The 27,879-nt window shown below is 50.5% G+C and overlaps 1 protein-coding gene across 1 annotated transcript in view; it reads right to left on the reverse strand.

Moving 5' to 3' along the window:
- Positions 1 to 16,333, reverse strand: part of IGDCC4 (immunoglobulin superfamily DCC subclass member 4) — a 35,701-nt gene extending 19,368 nt beyond the window's left edge. Inside the window, exons 1-3 of the mRNA XM_028100160.2 lie at positions 16,249 to 16,333; positions 6,456 to 6,800; positions 5,643 to 5,784 (exon numbers count right to left, since the gene is read on the reverse strand). Coding sequence (XP_027955961.1) covers positions 5,643 to 5,784; positions 6,456 to 6,800; positions 16,249 to 16,318 — 557 coding nt within the window. The 5' untranslated portion in view covers positions 16,319 to 16,333. The remainder of the gene's footprint in view (positions 1 to 5,642; positions 5,785 to 6,455; positions 6,801 to 16,248) is intronic.
- Positions 16,334 to 27,879: the final 11,546 nt, after the last annotated feature.

A 27,879-nucleotide genomic window follows, 5' to 3' on the forward strand; every position in this document is an offset into this window, starting at 1 on the left:
GGAAGGGGGAGAGGGCACCTATGAGGTGGGCAGGAGCTCCGCAGGGAGCTGTCCTGGGCCCCCCTCCCCCTCCAGCTTGAACTACCTCCAGCATCTCACTTTCAAGCCTCATTCATAATAAAACATGCAAAGTAAAGCTGTGACATACCATTTTCACCTACCAGGTTAGCGAAGATCAGAAGGTTTAATATCACACTATGTGGATGAAGGAATGGGGGAAAGTACTCCTGTCTTGGTGGCCATGCCAATCGATACACCCTCCTTCAAGGGCAAGCAGGTAATATATTAAAATCAACCCTGCCCGTGCCTTTTGATCTAGCACCACCACTTCGGGGACTCTATCCCACAGATATTCTCAGACATGGACACAAAAACCTGTTTAATGATATTCACTCCAGCACCATGAGGACAATGGCAGAAGACTGGAAACAATCCAAGTGTCCATCTGTAGGGTGGGAACTAGCTAAATCGGTTTGGGTACATTCATACAATGGAATGCTAGGCAGCTGTTAAAAAGGGGGAAGCTCCATGTGTGCAGAAATGGGACGCTCTCCAACGTGTGTTTGGTGCAGAACGGTGTGTGAGGATATGCACACTTATATGCTTGCACTGAAGGTCCCTGGGGAGGGGACCTGGGATCCCGGGAGCAGACAGTGGGAGACTTACTTTTTATTATACAGCCTTCTATACAGTGTGAATTCGTTTACCCCCTGCCTCTATTACCTCCTCCCTCCCTGATAAAAATTCCTTTTATTCACACAATATCATCTGACTCTCAAAACAATCTGAAGAGATAGAGGACATCACAACCTCCATTTTACTGGTGACAAAACGAAGGCTCAGAAGCACTAGGGCATTATTTTCCCAGGGACTCAGAGCTGGAGCAGGGTTAAAACTTGAACCCAGGTCTTCCGGTGCCAAATCCCATGTTCTTTCCACCTGCGTGTCTCAGCAGCCATCAGCTGGCTGAGAAGGCCTGGGGAAGGGTCCCCAGAAAGCCCCAGTCAACACACACACTACTTAGGAGGGGTAGGATAGATGAAGGTGGTATTCTCCAACCTCTTGGTTAGGGGGTTGGAAAGCAGCTCAGCTTAGAAAGGTCTGGAGCCCTTGTTTGGGAGACAGTGCAATGCAGGCAAAACTGTGTCCTTGCAGAGGACACTGGGGTGGTGGTAAGTGGAGTAGGCTCTGGTCCAAGTTGTGGGGGGGGGGATGTCTTCCTGAATCCTCCACCTATGATCCTTGCAGGGTTAGCTCCCAGTTGAGAGTCCCAGTTTCTCAATAGAGCAAATGGTGCTGGTCCCTGGATGTAGGCTAGGCCAAGGCTGGAGAGGGAATGGGGCAGTAGTGTGCTTGATGAAGGTCCCTTGGCTCATGGGGAAATAGGGTATGAAACAATTTAAACACAGGAGAGAACTAGCTCAAGGGTATTGGGAGAAAATTCTGGCCACAGGCCTGGAAACCTGCTGTGGCCCAAAGACTTAGAGTATGAACATAAACCTCCTTCACTCCCTCCCTCATCCCATAGGCAAACCCACCTCTGCCCCGTGTCTTACCCTCAGCTCCAGCAGCTGCCCACGTCAGTGCTGGGGCCAGCAGGGGAGAAGGGATATGGAGGCAAAGGGTGGTGGGAGGTAAAATTCTGGGCCAGGAAAATTTGATGGAGTAGGACAAGTGGGGAAGGAGAAGCAGAACCCATCTGGGAAATAAGACCCCCATCTCCATCCAGGTCTCCTCCGCCTAATACGCTCTGCCTCCAAAACCCTTCCCCTTTCAGTCTAGCTAGCTGACCTTGCCTGCAGGGTTCCCACCAGAGCAACCCATATTTCCTAACCCCAAAGTTTCCCAGACTTTCCATGGAAATTGTGCTCCAGGTACCCAAGAGTTGATACCTCCTTTGACATGGAGTTCTTTCCTTATTATGTGTGGGAAAAGAGGAAGGGAGGGAGGGAAGAAGAAAGGGAGGAAGGAAGAAGGAAGGAAGGAAGGAAGGAAGGAAGGAAGGAAGGAAGGAAGGAAGGAAGGGAGGAAGGGAAAGTGGTATACCTCTCCTCAGATGTGGTGTTATCACTGCAGCCAACAGAAGCGGGATGGAACCCCTTTTAGTGTTCATCTAAAATCTTTTTCTGTTTTGTTAAAATGTGTTTTTAGAAGCTCTGTCCTTGAAAAGATGTCCAAGATATATTGGTTAGTGGCGGGGAAAAAAGTCACCAAACAGTGTTTATGAAGCAGTTCTATGTTTGGAAACTAGATAAATGATATGTTAGGACATGGGCAGAACAAGTCATGGGTGGTAAAGCTCCCATCATTCAGGGAGGTTTTCTCTGCAGTGTGATTACTGGGAATGCTTATTGTTGTGTTTAAAAAATTTTTTTTGAATATTTATTAGGTTGGAAGTAGAACACTTAAAAAATTGAAATTGAATAAATAAAATCTTTAAAGAAAATAAATTAATTAAGTTGAAGACTAGGGAGCCCACAGTATTGAGGTCCATTGGTGTCATGTTTTCAAAGTGTGAGTGAATGGTGATAACAAAAATGATTTCAAGTGGGTCCAGACACACATTTTTTTATTCCAGCAGTTATATATTTATTTTTATGGCTACTTTGTATTTATGGTTAGTGTTGCTGGTTTTCCATTTTACTGCAGTGAGGTAATTTTCCTTTTTAGTATGTGTTAAAGTTACAGAAGAGAGCTGATTTAAAGAAATATATTAAGTAAGCAATTGAATAAAGGGCTCAGGAATGGCCAAAATTATAAAGGCGGTTTGTGAATGCCTGGGATTTGGGAAACATTGCTCTCATTGATTACTGGTTCTCATGGAAGGAAAATTATCCTCTATCATTAGAAATTAGTATAAGTACCAGGGAATTGCCTTGGGGTCTAGTCTTCACCAGCAGTTCCAAAAAATATGCACCTATACTTTGACAGAGTGTGTTTATTAACTGCACACGCGTACAGCCTCCAACAAGGCATACAGTCTCCAAACCACTGGGCTACGTTTATGAATAGCATATTTGTACATGTACTATATCTGGGCATGTGTAAAAATACATACCTTGGGCATAATCAAGTTGCTGTTTTAGACATTTCTTTATTTCCCCCACACAATGTGCTGGGACATGTGAGCCTGGCTTATTTATAGCCAAGGATCACTTTTCAAAGGACTTGGGGGCAAACACTCCCAGAGCCCTGGAACTGGCAGCTCCAGACCTCTGGGAGAGGCCTGTGGCTTCATAGAAGGATGCCCGGACTAGATGTGGGGAGGCGACGGAGCCCTACTGTTTGCCGGGAAACTTTGCGGGAAGTAACCTCTCTACTCAGAGCCACAGTTGGCCCGCCTGACCTCTAAGCCCATCTGTAGCATGAACTTCTTCAGACACTGCAGCTTCCCTACCCCAACCACCGAATCACAAGAGGCTTGCGTGTCATTTGTGCCAGGCCTCCGGCATCCCACACTCCATGTCTTAGCTATGTGACCTGGGTCAAGTTACTTCTGTCTCTGATCCTCGGTTCGCTCACTTAACAATCCAGATAATAATATCTGCTATAACCATGTATGTAGACCTGGAAGGATGTTCATGATGTGTTAAGTGAAAAAAAAAAAAGTAGAAGTTGCTTTATAATCCCATTTTTGTTTTGGAAAAAAGTTGATTGAGCAAAAAAACCCAGTATGGGGGCACCTGGCTGCCTCAGTAGGTAGAGCATGTGACTCTTGATCTAGGGGTCATGAGTTCGAGGCCCACACTGGGAGTTTACTTAAGACAAACAAACAAAAAACCCCAGTATGTACAATATAATCCAAATTTTAAAAGAGGTTATTTATAAACATATAAGGGAAAATTCCAGAGGACAGACATCAAAACTAACAGAGACTTTCTATGGGTGATGACTGTTTCTTCAGCTTTGCTTATGTGAATGTGAAAAAGGCATCTTCCAGGAATATAAATTAAAAGTAAATAGAGGAAAACATGGAAAATAAGAAATTCCTACCTTGAAGGATGATGGGAAGGAGTAAGTGAGAAAACATAGCTCTCATTAAGTGGGGCCTACCATGCCTTTCGACACGGGGCGACTTCTCTGCTCTCTCCTACTCTCTCTGGGAGCTGCCAGGAGTGGGCTCTCCTTTGGTTCTCACTCAGCAACTCCCAGGAAGCGCTGACCAGACAGCAGCAAGGGGCCCGCATTTGCAAGGCACAGAATTTAAAGGCTGGGTCAGCACTTCCAAGGTCGCTCCCTAGAATGCCCATTCATGGGATGTTAACGGGGTTGTGGCAAGAGGGGCTGTGGGCAGATGAGTCTAGGAAGTGCTTGGTTCAACAAGTTTAACAGGCTTTCTGTACAGGACTTCTCAGAGCCTTGTCAACTTCAAGAAGGGGATTTATAGGCAGCTTTCCAGACGTTATTTGACCATAGAATACTTTTCCTCAAGAAGCACCTTTAGTGACTAATGTTCTCCAAAGAACAATGATCTAATCCAACCCTTTCATTTTTTTCTTTTCCTTTAATTTTATAGATGGGGAGAATGAAGCTGAGTGAGAAAGGCCTCTGTGAGGAGCAACAGGTGAAGCAATCATCCAAACCAGCAGCTTGACCTGCTGCCCTTCTTCCTCCCTCACAAATGTTGCAGGGATGTGCCCTGTGGCTTTTCTAGCCAGAAGTTTCTCCTACACCTTCCCCCCCACCTAGATGTGGGCAAAAGTCGGAGGAGCTGGGACAACTCAACACACTCAAAACAGATTAGTCTCAGGGCAGGGAGACCAGGAAACCAGTGTTTCCGAGCCCACGGAGCCCCACCTCCACCAGGAGAGAACGAGAGCGAGCGAGCTGGTACTACAGCTAGAGAGATGGAGGCAGAGGACTGGGGTGGGGGATTGGGAAAGGCCTTGGAGCCACATCTCCAAAGATGTAAGAATCCACGGGGTGACAACTGAGTCATGAGACCAGCTCGGAGTCCACAGAAGCAAACAAGTCTTGTGCTTTCTGCTCGTGCTGCAGGTATATCTGGGCCTTCCCAGGAGGCCACAGTAAGGGTCAAGTCCTGGGTCTAGCTTCTGCTTCTCTTTTACCCCAGAGACTCTTCCTTGGGATCATTCCACCTACTCACTGCCTTTATGGGGAGGGAGGAGGGTAAAATGGGAAGGACCTATATCAGGTGCTGCATCCCACAGGGTGGAATTGAGAGACAAGAGAGGTTATGCATCCAGGGTAGCACCTCCGGAGGAACCCCGCAGAGAGAAAAGCCTCCCAGCAGCCTCCGGGCTCTGCTCTTAACCGAACAACAGACTTCCTGCCACTGACTCACTGTGTGGCCTTGGATAAAACATAGCTTCTCTCTGGCTCTCAGTCTCCTCTTCAGTAAGGCAAGTGGTTGGACAGATAAGGTCTGAAGGGCTCTATCACTACTCTCTATCTGAGCTCCGTAGCTTAGTGGGTGGCAATCTTTGCAAGGAACAAAAATGCTTGCCCAACTTTTCTTTGGGGCCTACGTGAGCGGAGAGCCGGGCCGTGTTTGGCTCCTAAGTCAGTTTCTGCAAATGGAGCCACCGTGGCTCTAAGAATCCTGGTTCCTGAGCACACACCAGGGCCCTCTGTGGCTAGCCCACTGGGACCCACTCCCCACTCCCGCACAGGACACTCACCGAGGCTCCTCAGGCACTGGCACCTGGTCCTTCTCCCAGGTAATGACGGGTGCTGGCAGCCCTTCAATGTGGCACTCAAACCGAGCGGTCCCATTCTCCTCCACCACCTGAGACTCCGGGTGCAGAGAGAAGCCTGCGAGTGCTGGGGGTGAGGATGGTGAGACACAGGCAGGGACAGGGGAGGAGCACGGGAAAGAGAGGGGGCGCACACAGTGAAACACACATACACACATGCACATGTGTGCGTGCGCGTGCACGCACGGAAACGCGGGGGTGGGGGGTGGGGGTGGACAGAAGCACAAGCAGGGCAAATTCCAGCCAACAGAGACAGTTGAAGAGGCAGCAGGGGGATAAGAAGCGGTGATTACTGGTCAGACACTGGGTCAGAATGAATTGCTGCACCCCACGTCTAACGTCACCATGATGGTCAGACCGCAGTAAGATGGACATTTCTCCTGGCCTAAAATGATTTCATGGTGATCTGTGCCTCTTGAGAACCCCCGAGGGGGTGGGCTGGATGATGGGGCTTAACTCCAGGTACTGCACCTGCTCCAGTCCCCCACACTCTAACAAGCCTTTCTGGCAGGCTTCCGGAAGAGGGCACAACCTAGACTCTCAAACTCAAAGGGAAACAAAAGGAGGAGGAAGAAGAGGAGAGGTGGGAAGAAGGTAGCCATACCAGGAAGGGACCTACTGAGCGGGACAAGAGGCAGGGAAAGAGACAGGCCTGTGTGCAAGGAGTTAATGGGGATCCCCCTTCCCACACCCCAGGCCTCCTGGGTCTCAGCTCAGCCCCCGGTTGCAGGCACTTACTGGCGAGCTTGACCACTGCAGCCTGGCTGGCCACCACTCCAAGGGGGCCGTGGGCCAGGCAGGAGTAGCTGCCTTCAATGACTTCTGAGACCCAGGGGGCTGCCTTGTCACTGCCATCAGGTGCTGGTGGCTGGGACATCCACAGGGAGCCGTTGGGTAGCAGGCGCAGGTGGTCGTGCTCAGGCAGGGCGCCTCCATCCTTGCTCCATGTGGTGCTGGTGGGGGTTCCGGCAGCCCCCAGACTACAGTCCAGCACTGCAGCTTGCCCTGGGCCCAGGATCACTTCCAGTGGCCCCGCACCACAGCTCAGCTCCACGGTGGTCTCCTGGGGCCACGGCAGCTCCCCTGCAGAGACGGCAGGCCCCAGGGCCATCAGTGTGCTTCCTCCCACCTCCACAGCCTCCAGATCCTGAGTCCCCCACCCAGGGGCTGGGGCAACTCACGGAATAACAGGTCTCATGGAGAGACCTGAGTCTGGATCCTGGCTCTGCCCCTACCGCCTGTGATCTCGGGCAATCTGCCGCTCTTCTCTGTGCCCACCTTCCCTGGGGGCTCAGTTTCCTCATCCACCAAAAAACACAGTGCCTAGCAACATTCTTCATAATAGGCAAAAAGGAGAAACAACCCAAATGCCCATCACTTGATGAATGGATAAATATCTTACTCAGCCGTCAAGAGAAATGAAGTACTCATATTTGCTACGTGGAAGAACTTTTAAAACTTTATGCTAAGTGAAAGAAGCCAGTCACAAAATGCTATATATTGTATGATTTCCTTTCTATGAAATGTCCAGAAGAGGCAAATCCACAGGGACAGAAATTAGATTAATGGCTGCCAGGGGCTGGGGAGAGGGAAGAATGAGGAGTGATAGTGAAAGGAGATGAGGTTTCTTTTTGGGGTGATAGGAATGTTCTGGAATTAGATAGTGGTGATGGTTGTGCAACCTTGTGAGCATACTCAAAACCACTGATGTGTATACTTTAAGTGGTGAATTCTGTGGTGTGCGAACTGTATCTCATTAAAAAGGACCCAGGAATTCCTTCCTCCTAGAGCTGTTGTGAGATGCGGGGTAGGAAAGGAGCACAGCACGGAGCCTGGCCCGGCACAGAATTGGCACTCAGTAAGGTCCTCCCTCCCTGGAACCTTACAGATCATCTCAACCATGGTCACCTGACCCCCTCGTGCCCCGGTGGCAGGTGGGGCTGAGTACTCCTTCCTACCCCTCAGCTCATTTCCCCTAGGCCACACAGCAAGCCAGAGCCTGTCTCCAGGGGCCCCAACATAGCCTGCAGCTCCAACACTGGCCCTTGCCACAGAGGGAAGAGTAGGGGAAAAATGGAGGGAGGGAATGTCAACCCAGGGTCAAGGCAAAAACACACAAAGGCCAATGCTTATCATTTCAACCAACATTTCAGCAAGGCCCAGTAGCCATTATTCATAGAGAAATGGCTGGTTCTGGGGTGCCTGGGTGGCTCAGTTGTTAAGCGTCTGACTTTGGCTTGGGTCATGATCCCAGGGTCCTGGGATCGAGCCCCGTATCGGGCTCCCTGCTCAGTAGGAAGCCTGCTTCTCCCTGCTTGTGTTCCCCCTCTCTCTCTCTGTCAAATAAATAAATAAAATCTTAAAAAAAAAAAGAAATGGCTGGTTCTCCCAGTTGCATCTTCCAGAAGGTTGGCCTGCTGCTGCCTCCCTGTCCCCTACAAGCTCAGTGGCCCGAGGTCCTTTCTTATCCTGTGGCCTGACACTTTGCTTAAAGGCAGAATGGCACATCTGAGAGTGAACCCAGGACAGAGGTGAGTGCAATGGCCTATCCTTACTACGAGGCAGGTTTCTGGGCAGAGAGCCATGGGAAGGCATGCAGAAAGCCGAATGGCTTGGGAATCAGGCAACCCCTCAGTTCTGGACCTGGCTCTGTCACAGGCTAGCTGTGTGGCCTTGGGCCAGTCACTTCTCCTTCTGGACTTTAGTCTTACTCAAACGTAGCAGGTGATGTGTGAGATTCTATGATGTTAGGAAAATTCAGTGAATAATCATACCTGGACATACCTATTCCTGAACAAACCTGCAGAACACCATCTAGACACACATAAAAACTGTAGACACAACCTTCTACACCTGAACATGCATACCCCAGTTTCTGCCATACTCATCCAAACCCGGACATATCTATGAACCCCTTAGAACCCCTGTCTGTCTCTAGGCTCTCTTCTCAGCACTCCTGAAGAAAAACAAGACTGAGAGGCAAAGAGAAGTCCTAGCTGGCTGAGATCAGGGGGCCAGGGCAGAAGCCAGGGCTCTGATCCCACAGTGCGAAGGACGGACAGACCAAGGGGGCCCAAAGTGGGCCTCTGCCTTTCTCAATTCATCAGGAAGGCTCTGCTGGCACGTCCCACTGCTCGCCTGGGCTCAGCATTACTAATGAGTGCAGGGAGAAGGCAGGCCTTGCCCTCATCCAGTGTCCATTCTGACTGAGGAAACCAAAGTGGCATTCCCATCACTTGGGGCTGTTTGCTGTGGTGGAAAGAGCTTTTGACCTTGGGGTGGAAGATCTAGTTTCCAATCTTGCTGCTCCACCTACCAGCTGTGTGACAAGCCACCTAACCTCTTTGGGCCTTACTTTACACATCTGTAAAATGAAGACGATACTACCAAGCCTGTGAGGAGTAAACAAGATGATGGATGTCAGTGCCATCAACCAAGGGACGGGAGCTCATTCTTTAAAGGCACTTCATAAACTGTACAAGTGTTTGGGGTTTGTTTGTTTTTTTTTAATGAAAGATTTTTTCTTTTTCTTTTACTGTACCAATGTTAATTACTGTTCTTAACAACCCGTCCCTTCTACCTCTGAGGCCCTCGATTCTTGATTCAAACATAGGGTAGGGGGAAGGCAAGCCCGGGCTCTCAGCCCAGCGGCTTCCAATTGCCCGGTTCCAGCCGCTGAGCAGTCAGTTTGCACTTCAGGGGAGAAAAGCCCCACATGACACGAATCCCTCAGCCCTCTGGCGGCCTCCCCGCCCCCCAAAGCACGTCCGGGGCCTGGAAAATCCCCTGCCGCGCTGAACAAACAATGTGAACAGTTGGGGCCTGAGCAGCTGCTGGGTATGTCAGCAGCCGGGGCTCTGGCGGGCAGGCCGGCAGCCAGAGAGGCTGGCGGCTGGCTGGGGAGCCCAGAGGAGGCTCCGATTCCCTTCCTGAATATTCATGGATCAGCAGATGTCTGGCTTCCCCACCTCTGAGGAGCCGAGCACCCAACAAGGTAGCACAGGGAAACCAACAGGGATGTAGATGTGGAGAGAACCAGGGGTCCCCCTCAGAGAGGACGGTGGTGATGGAAATGTCTTGGAAGCTTGAGATTCCTCACTGTATATAAGTGGGGAAACTGAGGCCCAGAATGGGGGGGGGGTGTCTCATTTCTCTGGGAGACAGCCTCGGGAAACTGTCCTTCGACGTTCTAGGGATGAATCCAGCACTGAGGAGACAGTTGCTCTTGAGTAAAAAGGTTCTCTCTGTCTAAGTGCCCAGCCCAACTTCTGTGCCCAGGACATGCCTCCCACCACCCCCACCACCGCCCGGGGCTCAGCTCCAGCGCCAACCCTCTGTGAGGCCGCTCCTGTCCCCGCCGAGGGAAGCTTTATGTGTTTCCTATCCCAAAGCCACTTGCAGGTCCCTTAGCCATCCTTCCTCTTGCCTAGATGGACAATGGGGTATGGGTGGGGACGAGCCTTGGTCTGGAGTCAGGGTCCTCCTGGGTCATTCACTATATGGCCTTGGGCCCGCTACTTTCCTCCTTTCAGCCTCAGTTTCCCCAGCCTGAAAAGGAGAAGTCTCCACTTTTCTCATTTTCACCAAAATTCTCCCAGTGGCAGAGGGGAGCATACTCAGGAGGCTTGCTGACTGCCCCAAACGTTTTGATTTTTAAACCTTTGGCACATTTTGCATTCTGCTCCATTACATAGCAATGATCTTTTAACATAAACGAAGTTCCTACACCCCCAGATCTTTTCGCAAAAGTGATGCTCTGAGGAGTGGACCTTGTTTGTCCAGTGGCTTCCTGGCCACCCCTTTCCTGCCACCCCCCATCCCACTGCCATGGCTGACCCCCAAAGCCCTTCCCACAAGCAGTTCTCAGCTGTCCCTCTCAGGACTGGGGACATGGTGGACACCAGCTGCCCCCCAGCTTCCTGCCTTGATGGGAGCTCCTCTGCCACAGCTCCTTTTCCTCAGGCTCCTTGGTGAGACCCTGTCAGAGACACAGAGCTTGGGAGCCCTGAGGCCATCTCTCACATCTTTTTCTAACAGATTATTTTACCCACTTACAGGATTAATTAGATTTTATGAGGCCAATTAGAACCCAGACAGAAAGGAGATTCGCTGCTGAGCCCCAGGGCCCGCTCAGTGCTGTTTCGTGGGGTTAGTGGGCCTGGTGTGAGCTGGGGTTCCATTTTCCAGTGAACTCTCAGGAAAGAGGCCAGTGGGTGGGGGAGGGGAACCAAGTCTAGATGTCTCCTTCATTAAGCCAACAACTTGCCACAGACATCAATGCCTTGTCACTTCTGATTTTCAGGGCCCAACAGATATACAACTTGTTTTCAGTGTAGAGGCAGTTCTCCATGACCCCCATCACCACTCTCTTTTCCCAGGAGACCCAAGTCAGTGTCTTCCAGAAACTTCTCTTCCCACCCCCCACCTTGGCCGCCTCTCTTACCACATGCTAATCCCCTCCCACTAACAGCTGGAAGGAGAGTTTGGGACCGTTGCCTGGGACATAGGGAAGGCTACACAGTGCCCTTCATCTGTGATCCTGAGAGGCCCCAGTGGACTTGACAGCCAAGCCACACTCAGCTCCTGCCTACCTCCTGACTGGGGCGTCCCTCTGTCCCCACCATACCAAACCACTCTGAGCTCTCTGCAAGCGCACTGCTGTTCCATCTGTTGCTCCTGCTGCCCCCCTCCCCAGAGTAGCTATGCCATCCCAGGGTCTGACTGAGTTGCGTCTCCTTTTTCTGCCCCATAGGACCCTGGGCACCTTGGCCACTGCAGTTATTACTCTAGGTTTTTTACTTTCTTTTCTCCCCAGTTAGGCAACAAGCTCAGCATCATGTCCTAGTCAGCTTCCTAAACCTCTGGTCCCTGAAACAGCGTCCAGTATAGAGTAGGTGCTCAATAAATATTCATTGAACACATAAGTGGACATGTAGAGACACAGCCCCTTATGCTTTTCCAAGCCTCAGTTTCCTTATCTGTAAAAATTATAGGAACTCCCTTAAGGGCTGGACGTGATGGGAATAATACATGTGGAAACTGCCTCTCTGGCAACTAGTAGACACTTAAAGAAATGCTTAAAAAGCACAGAGACACGGGGTGCTGGTGGCTCAGTCATTAAGTGTCTGCCTTCGGCTCAGGTCATGATCCCAGGGTCCTGGGATCGAGCCCCGCATCGGGCTCCCTGCTCGGCGGGAAGCCTGCTTCTCCCTCTCCCACGCCCCCTGCTTGTGTTCCCTCTCTCGCTGTGTCTCTCTCTGTCAAATAAATAAATAAAATGTTAAAAAAAAAAAAAGCACAGAGACAGAACAGCAAACTCACACTGAAAGAAACTCTGTACTTAAACATTACCAGGACTGGGGAGCTCACTACCTCACCTGTTCTCCTGCCGTATGGCTCATATGATTCAAAATATCTTTCTCTTGTGCCCACCTTTCTCTCCCTGTACACTCTGATCACTTGCTGGAACTTTGTCCTCCAAACTATGTGACAAAGTAATGAGCCTCTTATCGAACCATCCAGAAGTCTTGGCTCTGCACCAGCTTACATGCTCAGGTCTGCATCTGAAAGAGAGCTTACTGAGCCTCTGCTTTCCTGACCTCAATGACCCCAAGGCCCCTCAAATCCAGAGGATGTGCCTCAGCCTCAGCAGTAAGGTAACTAACAGCCCAGTTAGCCCAGAAGACAAGGATTCTATTTCTCTGCATGTCAGGGCCAGAACATTATCTCTTTGATTTTCCTCCCAACCCCAGCTCCCATCACCCTCCTCTGACCAGGCTGGGGCTGGTGTCCTCCTCCATCAAAGCTGCTCTTACTCCTCCTCCCCTCTCCCCACCCCCCAGGGAGCTGGAAGCCCCAAGCCCACCTGGCAATGACATCTGTTCTGCATCTGGAATTCTGTGTCAATTCTGGTTGCTGTACCTCAGGAACCGTGGAGGCCGAACAGGAGGTAGCGGGTGGGGAGGAGTGGAGAAGGGTGAATTCCAGAGCCCAGACTCAGACACACCAACTGAGGGAGACCAGGCCCAAAGCTGGTAACTTCTCAGGTGAGGGGCGAGGGGGTGCAGAGAGACTGAACTTGGGTATTTGTGTACCAAATCCAGGGAAAGTGTGGCTCCAAGAGCCAAGAGACTGGTTCCAGCCCCAGCTCAGTCCCTATCCGTGCAACTTTGGGAAGTCACTCGGTTTTCTCATCTGGAAAATGGGTTCGTGCTAAAATTATTTCTAGGGAGGTGGGTGGGGGATGGGCTAAGTGGGTGATTAATGAGGCACTTTCGATGAGCACTGGGTGTTATATAAGTGATGAATCACTAAATTCTACATCTTTAACCAATTTTACCATATATGTTAACTAACTAGAATTTAAATAAACACTTACAATTTAAAAAAATTATTTCTAAGTTCTCTTCGGTGCTGACACTGGATGACACTCTAATTGTGAGATAGGTTAACTTGAAAGAGGTACCTTTACGAGAAAAGAAAGTAACTGCTAATTTACACACGACACATGATGAATTGGGCCATGAAAGTACCTAACGGATCAGTGAAGGTTTAGATAACTTCTGGATAAAATTCACTATTAAGAGAAACTTGTTTGACCTGGTTCCTAACCTGGAGATGGGGTCAGAGAGGGCCACCCCAACTGAAGGGAGGTGGGCCTCTGAGTCTCTGGGCCGAGAAAGAGATGGAGGTGGGGGGACTTCCCCAGTGAGGAGAAAGCAGCTCTCATGTTCTTGGTGCCTTCCTATTACTAACCTCTGGCATCCCCACCCCCCAAATTCTGACTCGGTGGAGGGGAGAGCCCCACGTCTTGCACTGATGAAACTGGGACTCAGCATTCTACCACCACCCCCCGGGACAGAAGTCCCATTCCTATAAATCTCCCCAGTTCCCAATCCCTGGCTGGGGATTGGAAGCCGTGTTGGGGGACACCAGCCCTGCGTGCTGGCATGTTCAGGTCGCTGAAGTGTCTACTCTTCTGTACCTGCCCCTCCCTGCCCCCCTGCAAACTCAGTCTATCCTCAGATCCTACTGATTCTACTTCCTAAATGTCTTCAGAAGCCAGCTACCCTGGCCATACAATGGCCACACCAACTGCCATGACACTTGTTGCCACCATTCTTTCTTCTGGAATACTACAAAAGCCTCCCAGGAAGCTTGAGCTTCCTACCTCCAGCCCTGCCCAGCGGATTATCCACACTGGCTGCAACAAGCTGATGCAAAGCTGATCTTAAAACTTGCCCAGGGCTCACTGGGGTGGGGGAGGGATGCTTTCAGGCCGAAACCTTGGTGGGGCTTATCAGGCCCTTCAGGAGCCCCCTTCAGCCTTCTCTCTTGACACTCCATGGCCCCTGTCCCACCCCGCTCCAACCTCCCCCACTCTCACCCCTGTGCTCTAAACTCCAACCAGAGTTAGCTGCATTCACTGGTCTAAATGAAGTCACCTCTGAGGGCCTACACATGCGGTTCACTCTGGAGAACGTTGCCCATCATCATTCTCCTTCTACAGGGCTAGCTGACCCTCTGCAAGGAGCTCAATTATTCATCACTTCCTAAAGATGCCTTTCCTGACCTTTCCAGACCACCTGTCAGTCTCCCCCACACCAGACTGCAAGCTTTGCACCAGGGACAAGGTCTGCCTCCTTACTTACTATATTCCAGGCACCAGGCAGCTGCTAGTCAAAGAGGGTGCTCAGTAAATATTTGTTGAATGAATGAATGACCCTGGTCCAGATCAGGATGGCTAGTCAGAACTCTAGAGGACTGTCCCCAGGCCTGTTAAGCTTTGCACACTCAGCGGGTTTGGGGGACTGAGGGCCAGTAGCCTTGTTGCTTTAGCCATGCACACTGCTGCCAAGGGAGCCCCAGCTCGGGCCCTGCCCCTGCCTTGCGCACTCAAGAGCAGGGAGAGGCCAGGTCTCTGAGGCAAACAGCCCCTTGCAGGAGGCCCCACCTATACTATGATAGAGCTCAGGTCCCAGCCCTCATCCCGCTAGACTGGTGACCCCGAGCCCGTTCCTGGAGCTCCTGGAAGAGCATCAGAGGGTAGGCACAACTATTCCCTAATCCCCTGGGCTCCGGGAGGGCTGAGGCCTCTCCCGCACTTCCCCGCCCCCTTCACCTGACAATCCGAAGACCCGAGTAGGGGCTGGAGAGGGGCGTGTCTTTGTCGGGAGAGAAGGGGTCCGAGCATTTCCCCGCACTTTCCCACCCGCTGTTTGGGTTTCCTGGAGATGGGCCTGGGGCCGGCCAGACGGAGGCTCCTTCCCCTCTCCGCCGTCCCTGCCTCCTTCCCACGTGGCCTGGCTGAGTCTCTCTGGAAAGCCGCAGCAGCTGGAGAGAAATCCCCCTCCCCACCCCCACCTCCAAGTCCCTCCCCAACTCGCCCCGGACACATCCTCAGCTCCCCCCTCGGCAGGGAAGGCAAGAACTAGACGAACAAAGCGGGCAGCCCATCCCCCTCCCCAGCCCTGCCACCTACCTTCCCTAAGGGCCGTCCCCCAAACGCACACAGCACGCAAAGCGAGAGGGCTCGGGTGGAAGGAGCCCTAGGACAGAGCACTGGGATTCCGTCACCCCAGCCCCAGCCCTTCCTCCAGAGTGGATAACTCTCTTACCCCCACCCCCACGCGGCACTGAGGTCGGGGGCTGGAAGGAGGCCTTGCTGACCCGGTCAGCGCTTCCCTGACCTGCCCCTGGTGGGTGGGGCAGGAGTGACACGCGTCCCATCCCGAGAGCGAGTGTTGGACAAGTCCACGAAAGCAACTGGTTCCCTGCCCCCTCCCCCAGCCCTCTCCGAGCCACGGGTTGGGGGAGCGATACTAACCCCCCCCCCCCGCCCCAACCAGCCCCAGGGACCACACCCACTGGGCAAAGTTGAGTGTTTTATCACCTCTACCCCCAGTCAATCCTCAATCGCCTGCCCTGTCCCCCCCACCATGGGCAAGGACACTCCCCAAAAGCCAAGGCCAAATATTAACTCAGCCCCATAAACACAATTACACACGATCTTGACACAAATGGAGGTGCTGACACACACACCCCCACACACCCCTCCTCTTTCACGCACTCTCAACCCAGGGACACGCGCGGGCAAGACAGAGCCCGCCCGGTGCAAGCCACCAAACCCGCAGCCACAGCCCCACGATGCCACGCCGCGATCGTGACACGCACTGCGGACACGTACGCCCGCAGAAGCCCCCCGTCTCCACCCTCTGAGAACGCGCGCGCGCGCACACACACACACACACACACACACACACACACACACACTCCAGACTCCGCAAACCAAGGACACACACCCCCTGCGGCCAAGTCCGCGCCGCAGCCGCCCCCCCGCCCCCCGGCCGCAGCTCACAGACCCCCAAGCGCAGGCATCACAGGCACAGGAACCGGCCGCCCGCGCCCCGCGGCCCCGCACTCGCTCGGGACCCGGGACGTAAGCCAGCCCCACAGCCCGGCGCAGCCCCGGGTCGCGGGCGCACCGATTCGCCTTAGCCGCTCCCGCCACTACCTCGGCGCCCGCCCTTACCGCGCGCGGCCAGCAGGCAGAAGGTCAGAGCCACGAGCCCGCCGCCGCGGCCAGCGTCCCCCCGCGCCATGGGGCTCGGTTCGGGCCGCCGCCGCCGCCGCCGCCGCCGCCGCCGCCGCCTCCCCGCGCCTCGGCCGCCGCCGCCGGGGGAGGGCGCGCCGGGCGTCAGTGGCCCGGGGAGGCGCGGCGCCGCGGGCGGGGGCGCGGCCTCGGGGGCCCGGGCCCGAGCGGGGGCCGGCGCGGGGGCCGGGGCTGCAGCCGCCTCGCCCGCCCCTCCATCGCCATCTTGGGCGAGCAACCGGGGCGGGGGCGCCCAGCGAGTGCGGCCGCCGGGCCCGCCGGGGACCCCGGCCCCGCGCACCGTGACCCCGCGCCGCGCGGCTCTCTACTCCGCCGGGGTCTGCGTCCCCGGGCCTCGCCCTCTCCGGGTCGCCTTGGGCCCCAGTTGGGCCGCTTGTTTCTGGGTCTGTTTGTCTCTTGGACTCCCTGTCTCTAGGTCTCTTTCTGCCTCGGTGTGTCCGTTTCTTTTCCCTGTCGCTGCTTCAGGGTCTCCTCCATCTCGGTTCCAGGCTCAGTGGAGGCAGAGTCAAAGTCTCTGTCCCGCTGGCCCATCTTGCCATTTGAGCCCAGTCCATTTCAGCCCAGATCCTGGTTACTGCACAGGCTGCACCAGGAGACGCACTGAAGACAGGACAGCTTCCTCATCCTCATTTCCATTGCCATTCCAAGCTGGAGACTTCTCTTGGCCTCCTTCTCTTGCTCTTGCAATAATCAAGCCAGGGAGAGCATACTCTACCCTAAGCACTACCACCTTTAGACCTCTCTACAACCCTGGGAGGGACAAGGAAGGTTTGATTGCTCCCATTTTACACACAGGGAAACTGAGGATGGAGGAGGTGAAGTGACTTGCCTAAGGGCATGAGGCTAGGGAGCAGCAGATGTAGGATCAGAACCCTGGTTTTCAGACTCAGAAGGTCATTTCCCACTCATTCTTCAATGGTGCCTTCCTTGCGCTGGCCAGACTGGTTGCCTCAATATTCCACACATTTTTCTTGTTCTAAAACTGGGGAATCAGTCATCAGGCTAGGATAGGGAGAGGAGCTCAGATTAAATGACCTATTTAAGGTCCCTTCCAAGACCAAGATGCCATGATTTTTCATTCCTTAGATCTCCAGTGTTCCCATGATTTAGAGCCATTCCGTCTCTGTACCTGGTAGTTGCCTTACCCATTTGTTGCTAGTTACCCTTAATAATGACCCATATTTTGCAGATCTAACAGAGTCTGGCATATATTCATTTATTGTCAGGCCCATCGGCAGCACTTGACTTAGGTGAGCACTCCCAGTTGCTTCTCTTAGTGATCTCGTCTGGTCATCAAGGCTTTAAGTGACATCTATTTTTTTTTTAAAGTTCTTAGTTTATTAATTCTCTCATGAAAAATCTGCACCATCACCACAGAAAAAGTCACTGCGGAATTTTTACTCCTTCTGTTGTCCAATCTCCAGCTCACTTTTTGCCAGCACCAAAACTGGCTTTTCCAATCCCCCTTTCTTCATTCTGTTCTTGCATTCCTTTTGCGTGTTCTTGAGGTCTTTTTCTTCGAATACAGGCCATGTCTTGCAAGTTGAGGTTTGGGTTCATTTTCCTTTGCATAATCCAAGGAATCATAAATCACACCAAAGCCAGTTGTCTTGCCACCACCAAAATGGGTTCTGAATCCATATACAAGGATGACGTCTGGCATGGTCTTGTATGGTTTTGGCTACTTTTTCCTGAATTCCTGCCTTTCCAGGGTGAAGAACATCAATTACCATTTGTTTCTGCTGAAATACTCCGTTGGTCATGAACTTCCTGGTCCAGATATTTATTGTCATTTATGATGGTGGCCTAGCTTCAGGCAGCCAGGGAGGAAAAGAGCTTAAATGACATCTTTATGCAGAAGATGCCCAAATATATACTTTCAGCCTGGACCATCTCCCCTGAACCCCAGACATATATCCCGCCACCTGCTCAGTATTTCCATTGGCTGTCTAATAGGCATCTCGATTTAACACGTCCAAAAGAGAGCTCTGATCTTCCCCGCTAAACTTGCGCCTCCCACAGTCTCTCCGTCTCTGGTCCTAGCAGCTCCATCCTTCCCGCTACCACTTGATCCAAGTACCATCACCTCTCACCTGGGTTATTGCAGGAGCCCCCCCCCGCCCCCGCCGTAGTTCTCCTTTTCTCTGTCCTTGTGCCCTTCAGTCTTTTCCCAATACAGCACGAGTCATCCTGTTAAAATGTGCACAAGATCATGTCACATGTCTGCTCAAAACCCACAAGTACCTCCCATCTCATATTTTAAAAAAGAAAAAGAAAAAAATACTTATTTACTTATTTTAGAGAGAGAGAGCGCGCGAGAACATGTGCGCAAGAGAGAGAGCACGAGCGGAGGGAGGAGCAGCGGAGAAGGACAGAGAGAATCTCCAGGAGATTCTCTGCTGAGTGACCACAAGGGGCTTGATCCCAGGATTCTGAGATCATGACTCAAGCCGAAATCAAGAGTCAGATGCTCACCTGACTGAGCCACCCAGGTTTCCCAAAAGCCAAAGTCCTTTTTATGATGAGAAGCCCTGTGGTGGCCAGCTCCCTCCCTCTATCCTCTAGACCTTTGCCCACCTGGTTCAGTCTGGAACTCTGCCTTCCCACCCCTCCTGTCCTCACAACATCCCCCTTTTCCTTACCCCCCTTCTTTCTAACATGTTTGACATTTTACTTATTTTATTCTTAGTCTGTCCACTCAACAGAATGAGAGCTTCATGAGGACAGGGATTTTTGCCTGCTGGCTTCCCTGCTGAATTCCAAGCAGCTAGACCAGGACCTGGAGCTGTATAGGGGCCGGGGGGCCAAGATAAAAGATACAAATCACTGCCCACAGGGACAGTAGTGTCCTAAGTGACACGGGGTGGCAGGGAGAATGGGAACAAGACTGTGTGGTGGGGTGGGGGGCAGTAAGGAAGAAGTCTTCACAGAACTACGGATCGTTGTACATGTTTGATCTGGTCTTGACAATTTAAGGAGGGTAGAGCTGATGGTGAGGGGAGAAACACACTCTGCAGAGGCCCAGTGGTATGAGAGTACAGGAAATGGCAGATACTATAGTTAATTGCACAGATCTCCATGGACCACCACTTACGGGTCAGAGGGAGCATAGTGGTGAACAAAATGGTTCTTGCCTGCATGGTGCTTAGTCTAGCACCATGAGGGAGACAGACAAGGAGGCAGGCAACTCTAATACTGTGTGCTATAGGCTGTGATGGGGTACAGGGAGGAGGGGCACCGAGGCTGGACCCAGAGGGAAGAAGGGAAGGCTTCTGGAGGAAACAAATACCTGAACCTGTGTAAGTGGAATGTGGCAGGTGTGAACTGGGCAGGAGGGCAGGGTGGGAGATAAAGCCAAACAAGAAGGCTAGGGTTAGATGGGGCAGGCCATGTACTGTTGCCTGGTGAGCAGTTGATGATTCAACCGTCAACTGAATGAAAGAGTCAACGAACAAGGTGTCACCACATAAAGAGTGTCACTAAGTCCATAAGCCACACACACAAATCCAATTAATTCCTCTGTATTCATATTTGAGCACACAGACAGTGGTGGAGAGTGGGTAGGAAGGGTAACAGGCTCAGGCCACAGCCAGATCCAGCGTAAGGAATAAGAGCCACGATTCTCGTCCTGCCTCTTGCTTGTGACCTTGTTATGTGACCTTGCCCAACTTCCTTCCTCTCTGTGGGCCTCAGCTTCACCATTGAGAAAAATAAGAGGGCTAGGGTCTGATGCACATTTCAGAGAAGGAGTTCCAAAGAGTTCATGCCATTAAAAGTGGATGTGGTGCCCATCTTAATTTCTTTCTTTTTCAGTCCATTGATAAAATATTCCATTATATCCCCCCTTTCAAATGATGCCATGGAATGCCTCCAAGGGTGTATGGGGTGTTCATGAGTGGATGACCACAGATGGCTAATGAGCATGTTCAGGTGAACATCGTTAACCATTGTCATGGTTTTTACCACTAAACAGGTTAAATTGTTAATCTTCATTATTTACATATTAATTTATAGCCATATTGGACCATGAGGAAGTATGAGGAGCATTGATAGCCATACTACAAAAATCTGATGCTGAGGAGAGTGATAATTTTGCAAATTTTCCTCAAGTTGATCCTCATCAGAAAAGAATGGTATGGTTTTCTAATCAAAAGTCATTAGTCACTAATAAGCAAAGCCAGGCACCCCTCTTTCTCTCTTTAAAATAAATAAATCTTTGGGGTGCCTGGGTGGCTCAGTCGTTAAGCGTCTGCCTTCGGCTCAGGTCATGATCCCAGAGTCCTAGAATCCAGCCCCGCATCTGGCTCCCTGCTCCGTGGGAAGCCTGCTTCTCCCTCTCCCACTCCCCCTGAATGTGTTCCCTCTCTTCCTGTGTCTCTCTGTCAAATAAATAAATAAGATCTTAAAAAAAATCCCAATTAATGTTTTTAAAGTGAATGTTAAAAGAAGTTGCCATGCAAAACTGATGAAAGTTTTGAATCACTAAGGGAGTCCTCGAGATAGCGTATTACTGTGAAGGGGGTTTCTAACAATGTCGGGGAGCACTTGCCTGAGTAGCCTTTGAGATCTCAGTAGGCTCTGTGACTCGAAATTCAGAATTGAAGGACCACGTGCTCTGTAGGACCCACAGTGGGGGGCTGTGGCACTCAGACCATTCTAGAGTAGATGACAAAATCCACCACTGTGGTGATTTTAAAACATGGGTAGGAGTTCTCTAGCACTTCTCCCTTCAAGAAGTAGAGTCTACTTGCCCTCCCTTTGGATACAGGCTGGACTTAAGGACTCAGGTCTAAAGGAGAGGACGTGGTGGCCGTGAAATTTCTTGGCGGCTTGGCTTCTGAGGTTAGTCACAGAAGAAGACGCAGCTCCCACCTGGCTTTCTCTGGGGGACATGCGCCTTTGGAACCCTGAGCTACCATGTGAGAAGTCTGGCCACCTTGACGCTGCCATGCTGGAGAGACCATGAGGGGAGGTCACATGGACAGAGAAATGCTACAGGAGCCAAATGTGGGAGGAAATCTTCTCCATGTCCAACCCCAGGTCCCATCTGACTACAACCACCCTTCACATTCAAAACTATCTCCCACACTGCGCCTCTGCTCAAGCCCTCTGAGCCCATGGGATGCGTCTCCTCTCCATCTGACATGCCTTTCCACCCCTCACCACTAAATTGCTAACCAATTTATGGAATTATGGGATATTTTTATTTTCTTCTTTGTGTTTTCTATGTTTTTAACACTTTGTTGACACGGGACACATGTTATTTCTGGAATCAGAAATATTAAGTGTAACTTAGTGGTGAAAAAAATATTCTTCAGTTTGGGATGATGAAAATGTTCTGGAGATAAATAGTGGTGACGGTTGCCACTATACCCTGAAAACTGTACCCTGAAACCTGGCTAAATGGTAAATTTTATGTTATGTATATTTTACCACAATGGAAAAATATGTATACAATCCCTTAAAACTCAAGACCCAGCTCCTTCAAAGTGACCACCCAGGCCTCACCCGCTCGTCTGTATCACTCAATAGGTCCTGGATTTTTCTGCCTCATACGGGCAATTCTTCATTTACATAATTAGTTTGTCTCCGTCCTGTGTCTCAGATGACCACTAGAAGCTCCCTGAGGGCAGAAACGGGCATTATACGGGTGATCATGCCTATGTACATTTATAAAACAATTTATTTAAAAAAATTGCCTGGAAATTGGAACACATTTCCCTAAAGAATTGACATGACAAATGATGGCTCTGTTCTCAGACTAGCCAATCAAAACTTCTTAAACTCATTAAATATCTGACATGTTGTATGTTGGCAATGGAAATGTATCGCAGAAAACAATGGAAATATTGGCAATTAAACAAAACAGAACAATCAATGGAAAGGTTGACAAGTTTGGGATTGAATTAGTAACAAATATATATATTTAAAAAGAGATAATTATTAACTAGATAAAACAAAGTTCTGCATGAATGAAAATGACTCAAAGTTTATTACATGACTCATGTCTGAATATATTTGCATAGTTATAATGATGTGTAAGCACTGAATATTGGTCTAAGGAAAATTACAATAGAACTATATTGAAAAGATGAGGGGGATGGGAAATGTGTGTGTTTGGTGCAAATGGGAAGGAAAACAGTTAAATTCTAAGTTTGCATAGTGGAAATGCCACTAAATAATGCATAAAAACTGAAAAAAATTGGTAACATTACACACATTTTATTTAGAGAGTTGTTTTAGAACTTGACTATATAAAGCTATGTGTCTGTGAAATTGGGATAAAAGTAAAACTAAAAAAAAAAAAGGGTGACACAATTCTCTGTATGGTTCAGTCAGATGCCCTCCTGCCCTGAATCATCCTTCCTCCTCAGCTCTCTAGGCAAACACTGATCCACTGCCCCATTCCCATCACTGCCTTGCTGCACCCAACAGCTCACTCCTGTCTGGAACCACTGCTCCTCAACACCCACCTCTGCTCAAGGCCAGCCTGCCCCAGCAAGCCTGGGATTCAGACGGCTCCTTTCTGGCGCCCCTTTATGAAAACCGCTGCACATCTGGCATAATGGGGCTGAGACCTGCTCTCTCCCAGGGGCTCTGGATGCTCTGTTGCAGCTGAACACACTGACCTTGGCAGAATGGACACACTGCCTTCAGCAGAACTGAAAGGTAGGTAATATAAGTCACATTGTCCACCCCACTCCCTGTTCTTTTAAGTAGGCTCTATGCCCAACGTGGGACTCGAACTCACAACCCCGACATCAAGAATTGCATGCTCTACTGACTGAGCCAGCCAGGCGCCCCATCTACCCCGCTTTGGAAGCTGCACCCCCTCCTGCTGGAGACTGTCCACCCACAGCCTCTGGGGGCCAGGGCCCTCCCCCCAGGTCCATTCTGTGCAATAACCTTTTTCTTCCTCATTGTTCCCCATCAAAGCATGTCTACCCTGTGACCCGCCCTCTCCTGTGGTCTTTCAGACAAACTAAGCCTGTGGAAGTGAAGCAAGCTGAGGAGCTGGGGCCAGATGCAGAGCACCCTTAGCACTCATTAGCCAAGGCCCGGCACACCTGGCACACTCCAGCCCTAACCTTCTGCCTGTTCCATTGCCCCCCACACTTCGCTTCCCGCTTCCCAGTGTGCCAGCTATAGCCTCCTCCACCCCCTGCTTTATCCCTTCATGCCTGTGCAAAGAGAATACTTTACCTGGAACGACTTCCTCCCACCTGGGGAAACTCATTCCTCCAAACTTACTCCAAGTGCTACCTCCTTTGTGCAGCCTTCCCTGACCATCTTTTTTCCCATTGCCCAGAAAAAATAACAGCTCCTGTTTGTTGAGTGCTGTGTGCCAGATACGAGGAGCTTGGCGTGCATTTTCTCATATCAGAGCTCGTAGCAACTCCATCCAGTAGGACCATCATTAGTTCTAGGTTATAAAAGGAAGCAGAAGCACAGAGAGGTTAAGTAACTTGCTCAAGGTCACACAGTGGGAAGTGATTCAGTGGGAGTCAGGACAGGTCAAAGCTCACACTCCTAACTGCTGTCCTGCTCTGCCCCCTGGGAGCTCACACAGCACTCAACATAGTTCCTTTTGTGCTCACCCTCTTTTGTTTACGTGGCCATCTCCACTTCTGGACTGAGAATCTTTTGAAAGTAGAGAATGTGTCTGGCTCCTCTGAACATCCTCAGATCCCTGGAGCCCTCAGCATGAGGGAGGCCCATGGCAGCTGTTGAATTCACGTTGCTTGCTAATGGAGGACAGAAGCCAGAATTAACATTCCACTTCTTCACTTGACCTTGGGAAAGATGTACAACCTCTCTGAGCTCTAATTTCTTTCTCTGGGGAGTGGGGTGGGGAAGCCATGGGGGGAAGAATACTAATACCTAACTGATGTCTCCTAGCTTATTGTGGAGATCAAATTGAACACGACACTGTCAGAGGAAATACTCTTAATACTCTGTCAGAGGAAATACTCTTAAGTGGTGGGATGCTCACCATTACAAATGGTAGCAGTTGGTACTCAGAACGCAATGTGATACCTGCTCACAGGTAAAACATGGTATTCCTACCAGGGCCTTACCAATAATGATACCTTCATCTGAATGATGTGCAATACTGGAAGATCAGCTGTTGGGTCAGGCAGGTGGCAAGTAATCTGAGACCGAGGCCGAGTCTAGTCACCCCCATGGCAGGCTTCTGTACCCACCCTCCTTGCTCACATCCCAGAACTTGCTGTTCTCCCAAGATCCTTGGGGCTGAGTCATGTTCCTCTCCCCACCCAGCATCTCCCTTCTCCCCAGGGCTCAGGCCTGACAACTCAGGTCCTGGAGAGTGGACTGCTCCCACTGGCAGCACTGCACTCTTTGGGGGTGGGGGTGGGGGCCAGACCAGTGGCAGGAGTGCCAATATCAGCTTCATCAACCACCTCCGGGCCCCCATTCCATGCCAGGCCTGCGCTCTCACTTTGGCCTCACCTCAACTCCATGAAGGAGGTATTAGAACCCCACTTTGTCCAAGATTAGAGAAGCAAAGGGCCTACTCAAGATCACGACTGTTGGACTTGAACCCAAGTCTATCAGGTTCCAAATTCTCTAGTCTTTCCCATGCTCCCCCTTCTTTCTCTGGGCAAGTTCAAGGAGATTTATATCCAAGATCCACCTAGGACTGCTTTCTCAGCATGAGCTGAGTCCCTGAAGGCACTCAGATTTCAGGCAAATACCATATTTCCTTGATTCTAAAATACATTCCTATTCACATTTTTATATTTCTGATAGCAGGATCTTACAAAGGGTAACATCTTAGATTTTAGGAAATTTAGGAGAAGCCCTAGAAGTGTCTCTGTCCAGCTCCCAGCTAGTCTTGTGCCTGTAGGGGAGTCACCTTACCTGCTGGTACTTCAGGGAGTTTAGTCAACCTGACTTTGGGTATCAGCTCTGCCAACCTGACAGCTGAATGGCTTTGCAATCTTCTCTGGGACTCAGTTTCCCCATTGGTAAAATGATGGGAGGGGTCACTGATTTTTGGCCTCTTCTTTTAAGCTGCAGAAGGCTTCGTTTCCCCAGCACACATAAGAAGCTAAGCTACTGTGGATGAAATCATGGTTGGAGGGCCTGGAGCTCTGAGGTTGCCTCTCCTCCCTGCACTCCTGCTGGAGGCTTTCTCAGCTTCCTCACTCTGGCAAATTCCTCCGCTGAGCCCTGGTTTGGGAAAACATCGCTCTGGGACGTGAAGACAGGGCTGGAAGATCTGGGCTCAAGCGTGGACTTGAAGCGGCTGGGATGGCTACGGTATGATCACTTCCTGGCTCTGGGCCTCAGCTTCTCATCTGTGAAGTCAAGCAGTAGGTAAGATATTTTCTAAGAATCTGTTCTGGTGTGAACATTCCGTGAACACAATCTTCCATTGCGCTACCTTTACTTTGGTTGCATGGTAGGATCACCTAGGGAGCTTCTAAGAAAAATGAAAAGATGGAAGACCTCCTCCCTGCCTCCCCATGGTGATGTAATTGATCTTAGGAGGGACTCAGACATCAGCATTTTTAAAACCTCCCCAAGCAGTTTTGACAGCCACCAGGGCTAAGAAGCACACTCCTCCAGGCTTAAAGTCTCAGTCGGGGACAAAGAATAAAAATTCCAATGACCTTTTTAAAGAAAGGGTCCTAAAATTAGCTTAACTTAGGGAGAATTTGTTTTTTTTTTTTGGCAGTCCTATTAGTGAATTGGTAGATGGGTGCTTAGAAACCTAAATAGCAAGGTCAAAATATTCATTTGAAAATTGTTTGAGGGGCGTCTGGGTGGCTCAGTTGGTTAAGCATCTGACTCTTGGTTTCAGCTCAGGTTGGGAGATCTCAGGGTTGTGAGCCCACCCTAGGTCTTCGCACTCAGCAGGGAGTCGGCTTGGGATTCTCTCTCTCCCTCTACCCCTCCCCCTGCTCACGCTCTCTCCCAAATCAATCAATCAATCAATCAATCAATCAATCAATCTTAAAAAAAATTGTTTGATACTCAAGTATCTAAGAAGCCATTCCTGCGTGACTGACTGTGTGATGGGGAGAATTTGCTAAGTTTAAATACGGCGCCTACTCTCAGAGTCTGTAATCTAACTGGAGAAGCAAACCGTATGGTGTAAAATTAAATGTTCAATCTGAGATAACCTTTACTGAGCACTTATTTTTTTTTAAATTTTTTTAAAGATTTTATTTTATTTATTTGTCAGAGAGAGAGGGAGAGCACAAGCAGGGGGAGCGGCAGGCAGAGGGAGAAGCAGGCTTCCTGCAGAGCAGGGAGCCCGATGCGGGGCTCGATCCCAGGACCCTGGGATCATGACCTGAGCCGAAGGCAGATGCTTAACGGACTGAACCACATAGGTGTCCCTTTACCGAGCACTTATATTGCACGCCAGGCACCAAGTGTTTTACAGTACAGTAAACAAACTTAATCCTCACAACAATCTGTTTAGGAGGGTTTTGGTATTATTCCTGTTTCATTCTTAAGGAAATGGAGGGTCAGAATGTTATGTGAACATGCCCAAGCCCATAAAGCTAGCAAGTAGCAAAGGCAAAGGTAGAAGCCAGGCTCCAAAGCCAATGCTTGGTATCATTTTGCCATCCCACTTATCTTGGGTGAGGAAATTCCCATAAGCTCTGTGGGACGCCTAGAGGAACCTAGGTTCGACTTCAAAGTGTGTGTTCTATTAATTATAAGAGGAATCCCTCAGGTTGCTTGTGGTGACTGAAGAGCCTAGGTAGGGGAAAGTAGGGAAATGTCGGGTGACACAGGGCCTTGGATTTGATTAGGGGCTGGAGCAGGAACGTGAGAAGAGAAAGTTCATTTAAGAAAGTGGCAGTGTCCTGCTGGGTGTGTTAGTGAGGCGGGAGGTGACTTGGTCCTGAGAACCTATCCAGGACAAGGGCTCTGTCCTCTTCTGTTTTCTCGTGGCCTACCAAAGGCCTGGCATGTGACTGTTACTAAATATTTGCGAAATCAAAGTTGAGAGCAGCTTCTTTGAGGTCACTAGGAATTTTATTTTTATTTTTTTTAAAGTAGGCTCCACGCCTAACATGGAGCCCAGTGCGGGGCTTGAAATCACAACCCTGAGATCAAGACCTGAGCTGAGATCAAGAGTCTGACACTTAACCGACTGAGCCACCCAGGCATCCGCCAAAGTCACTTGGAATTCTTTTTTTTCAAGATGCATTTATTTTAGAGGTGGGAGAAGGAGCAGAGGGAGAGAAAGAATCTCAAGTAGAATCTGCGATGAGCACGGAGCCCCAACGCTGGGCTGGATCTCACGACCTGAGCCAAAACCAAGGGTCAGATGCTTAACCGACTGCACCACCCAGGCGCCCCTCATTTGGAATTCTTAATCTTCACGTCCAACCCAGGCTAGTTAGAGAGCTGCTACAGTTGCCCAGAATGACCTTACAGGTCCTAGACTGAGGAACGAGGAGGAATGGACAGTTGAGACAACACAAAGCAGTTAACTGGCGAGACATCACATCCTAAAGCACCCAATCCTAAAGCACCCAACCTAACTACACACCGTAGCATTTA

This window comes from Eumetopias jubatus, unplaced genomic scaffold (assembly GCF_037043125.1).
Source record: "Eumetopias jubatus isolate StellerSeaLion01/CBP00866 unplaced genomic scaffold, mEumJub1_p1.0 scaffold_7, whole genome shotgun sequence".
NCBI lineage: Eukaryota > Metazoa > Chordata > Mammalia > Carnivora > Otariidae > Eumetopias > Eumetopias jubatus.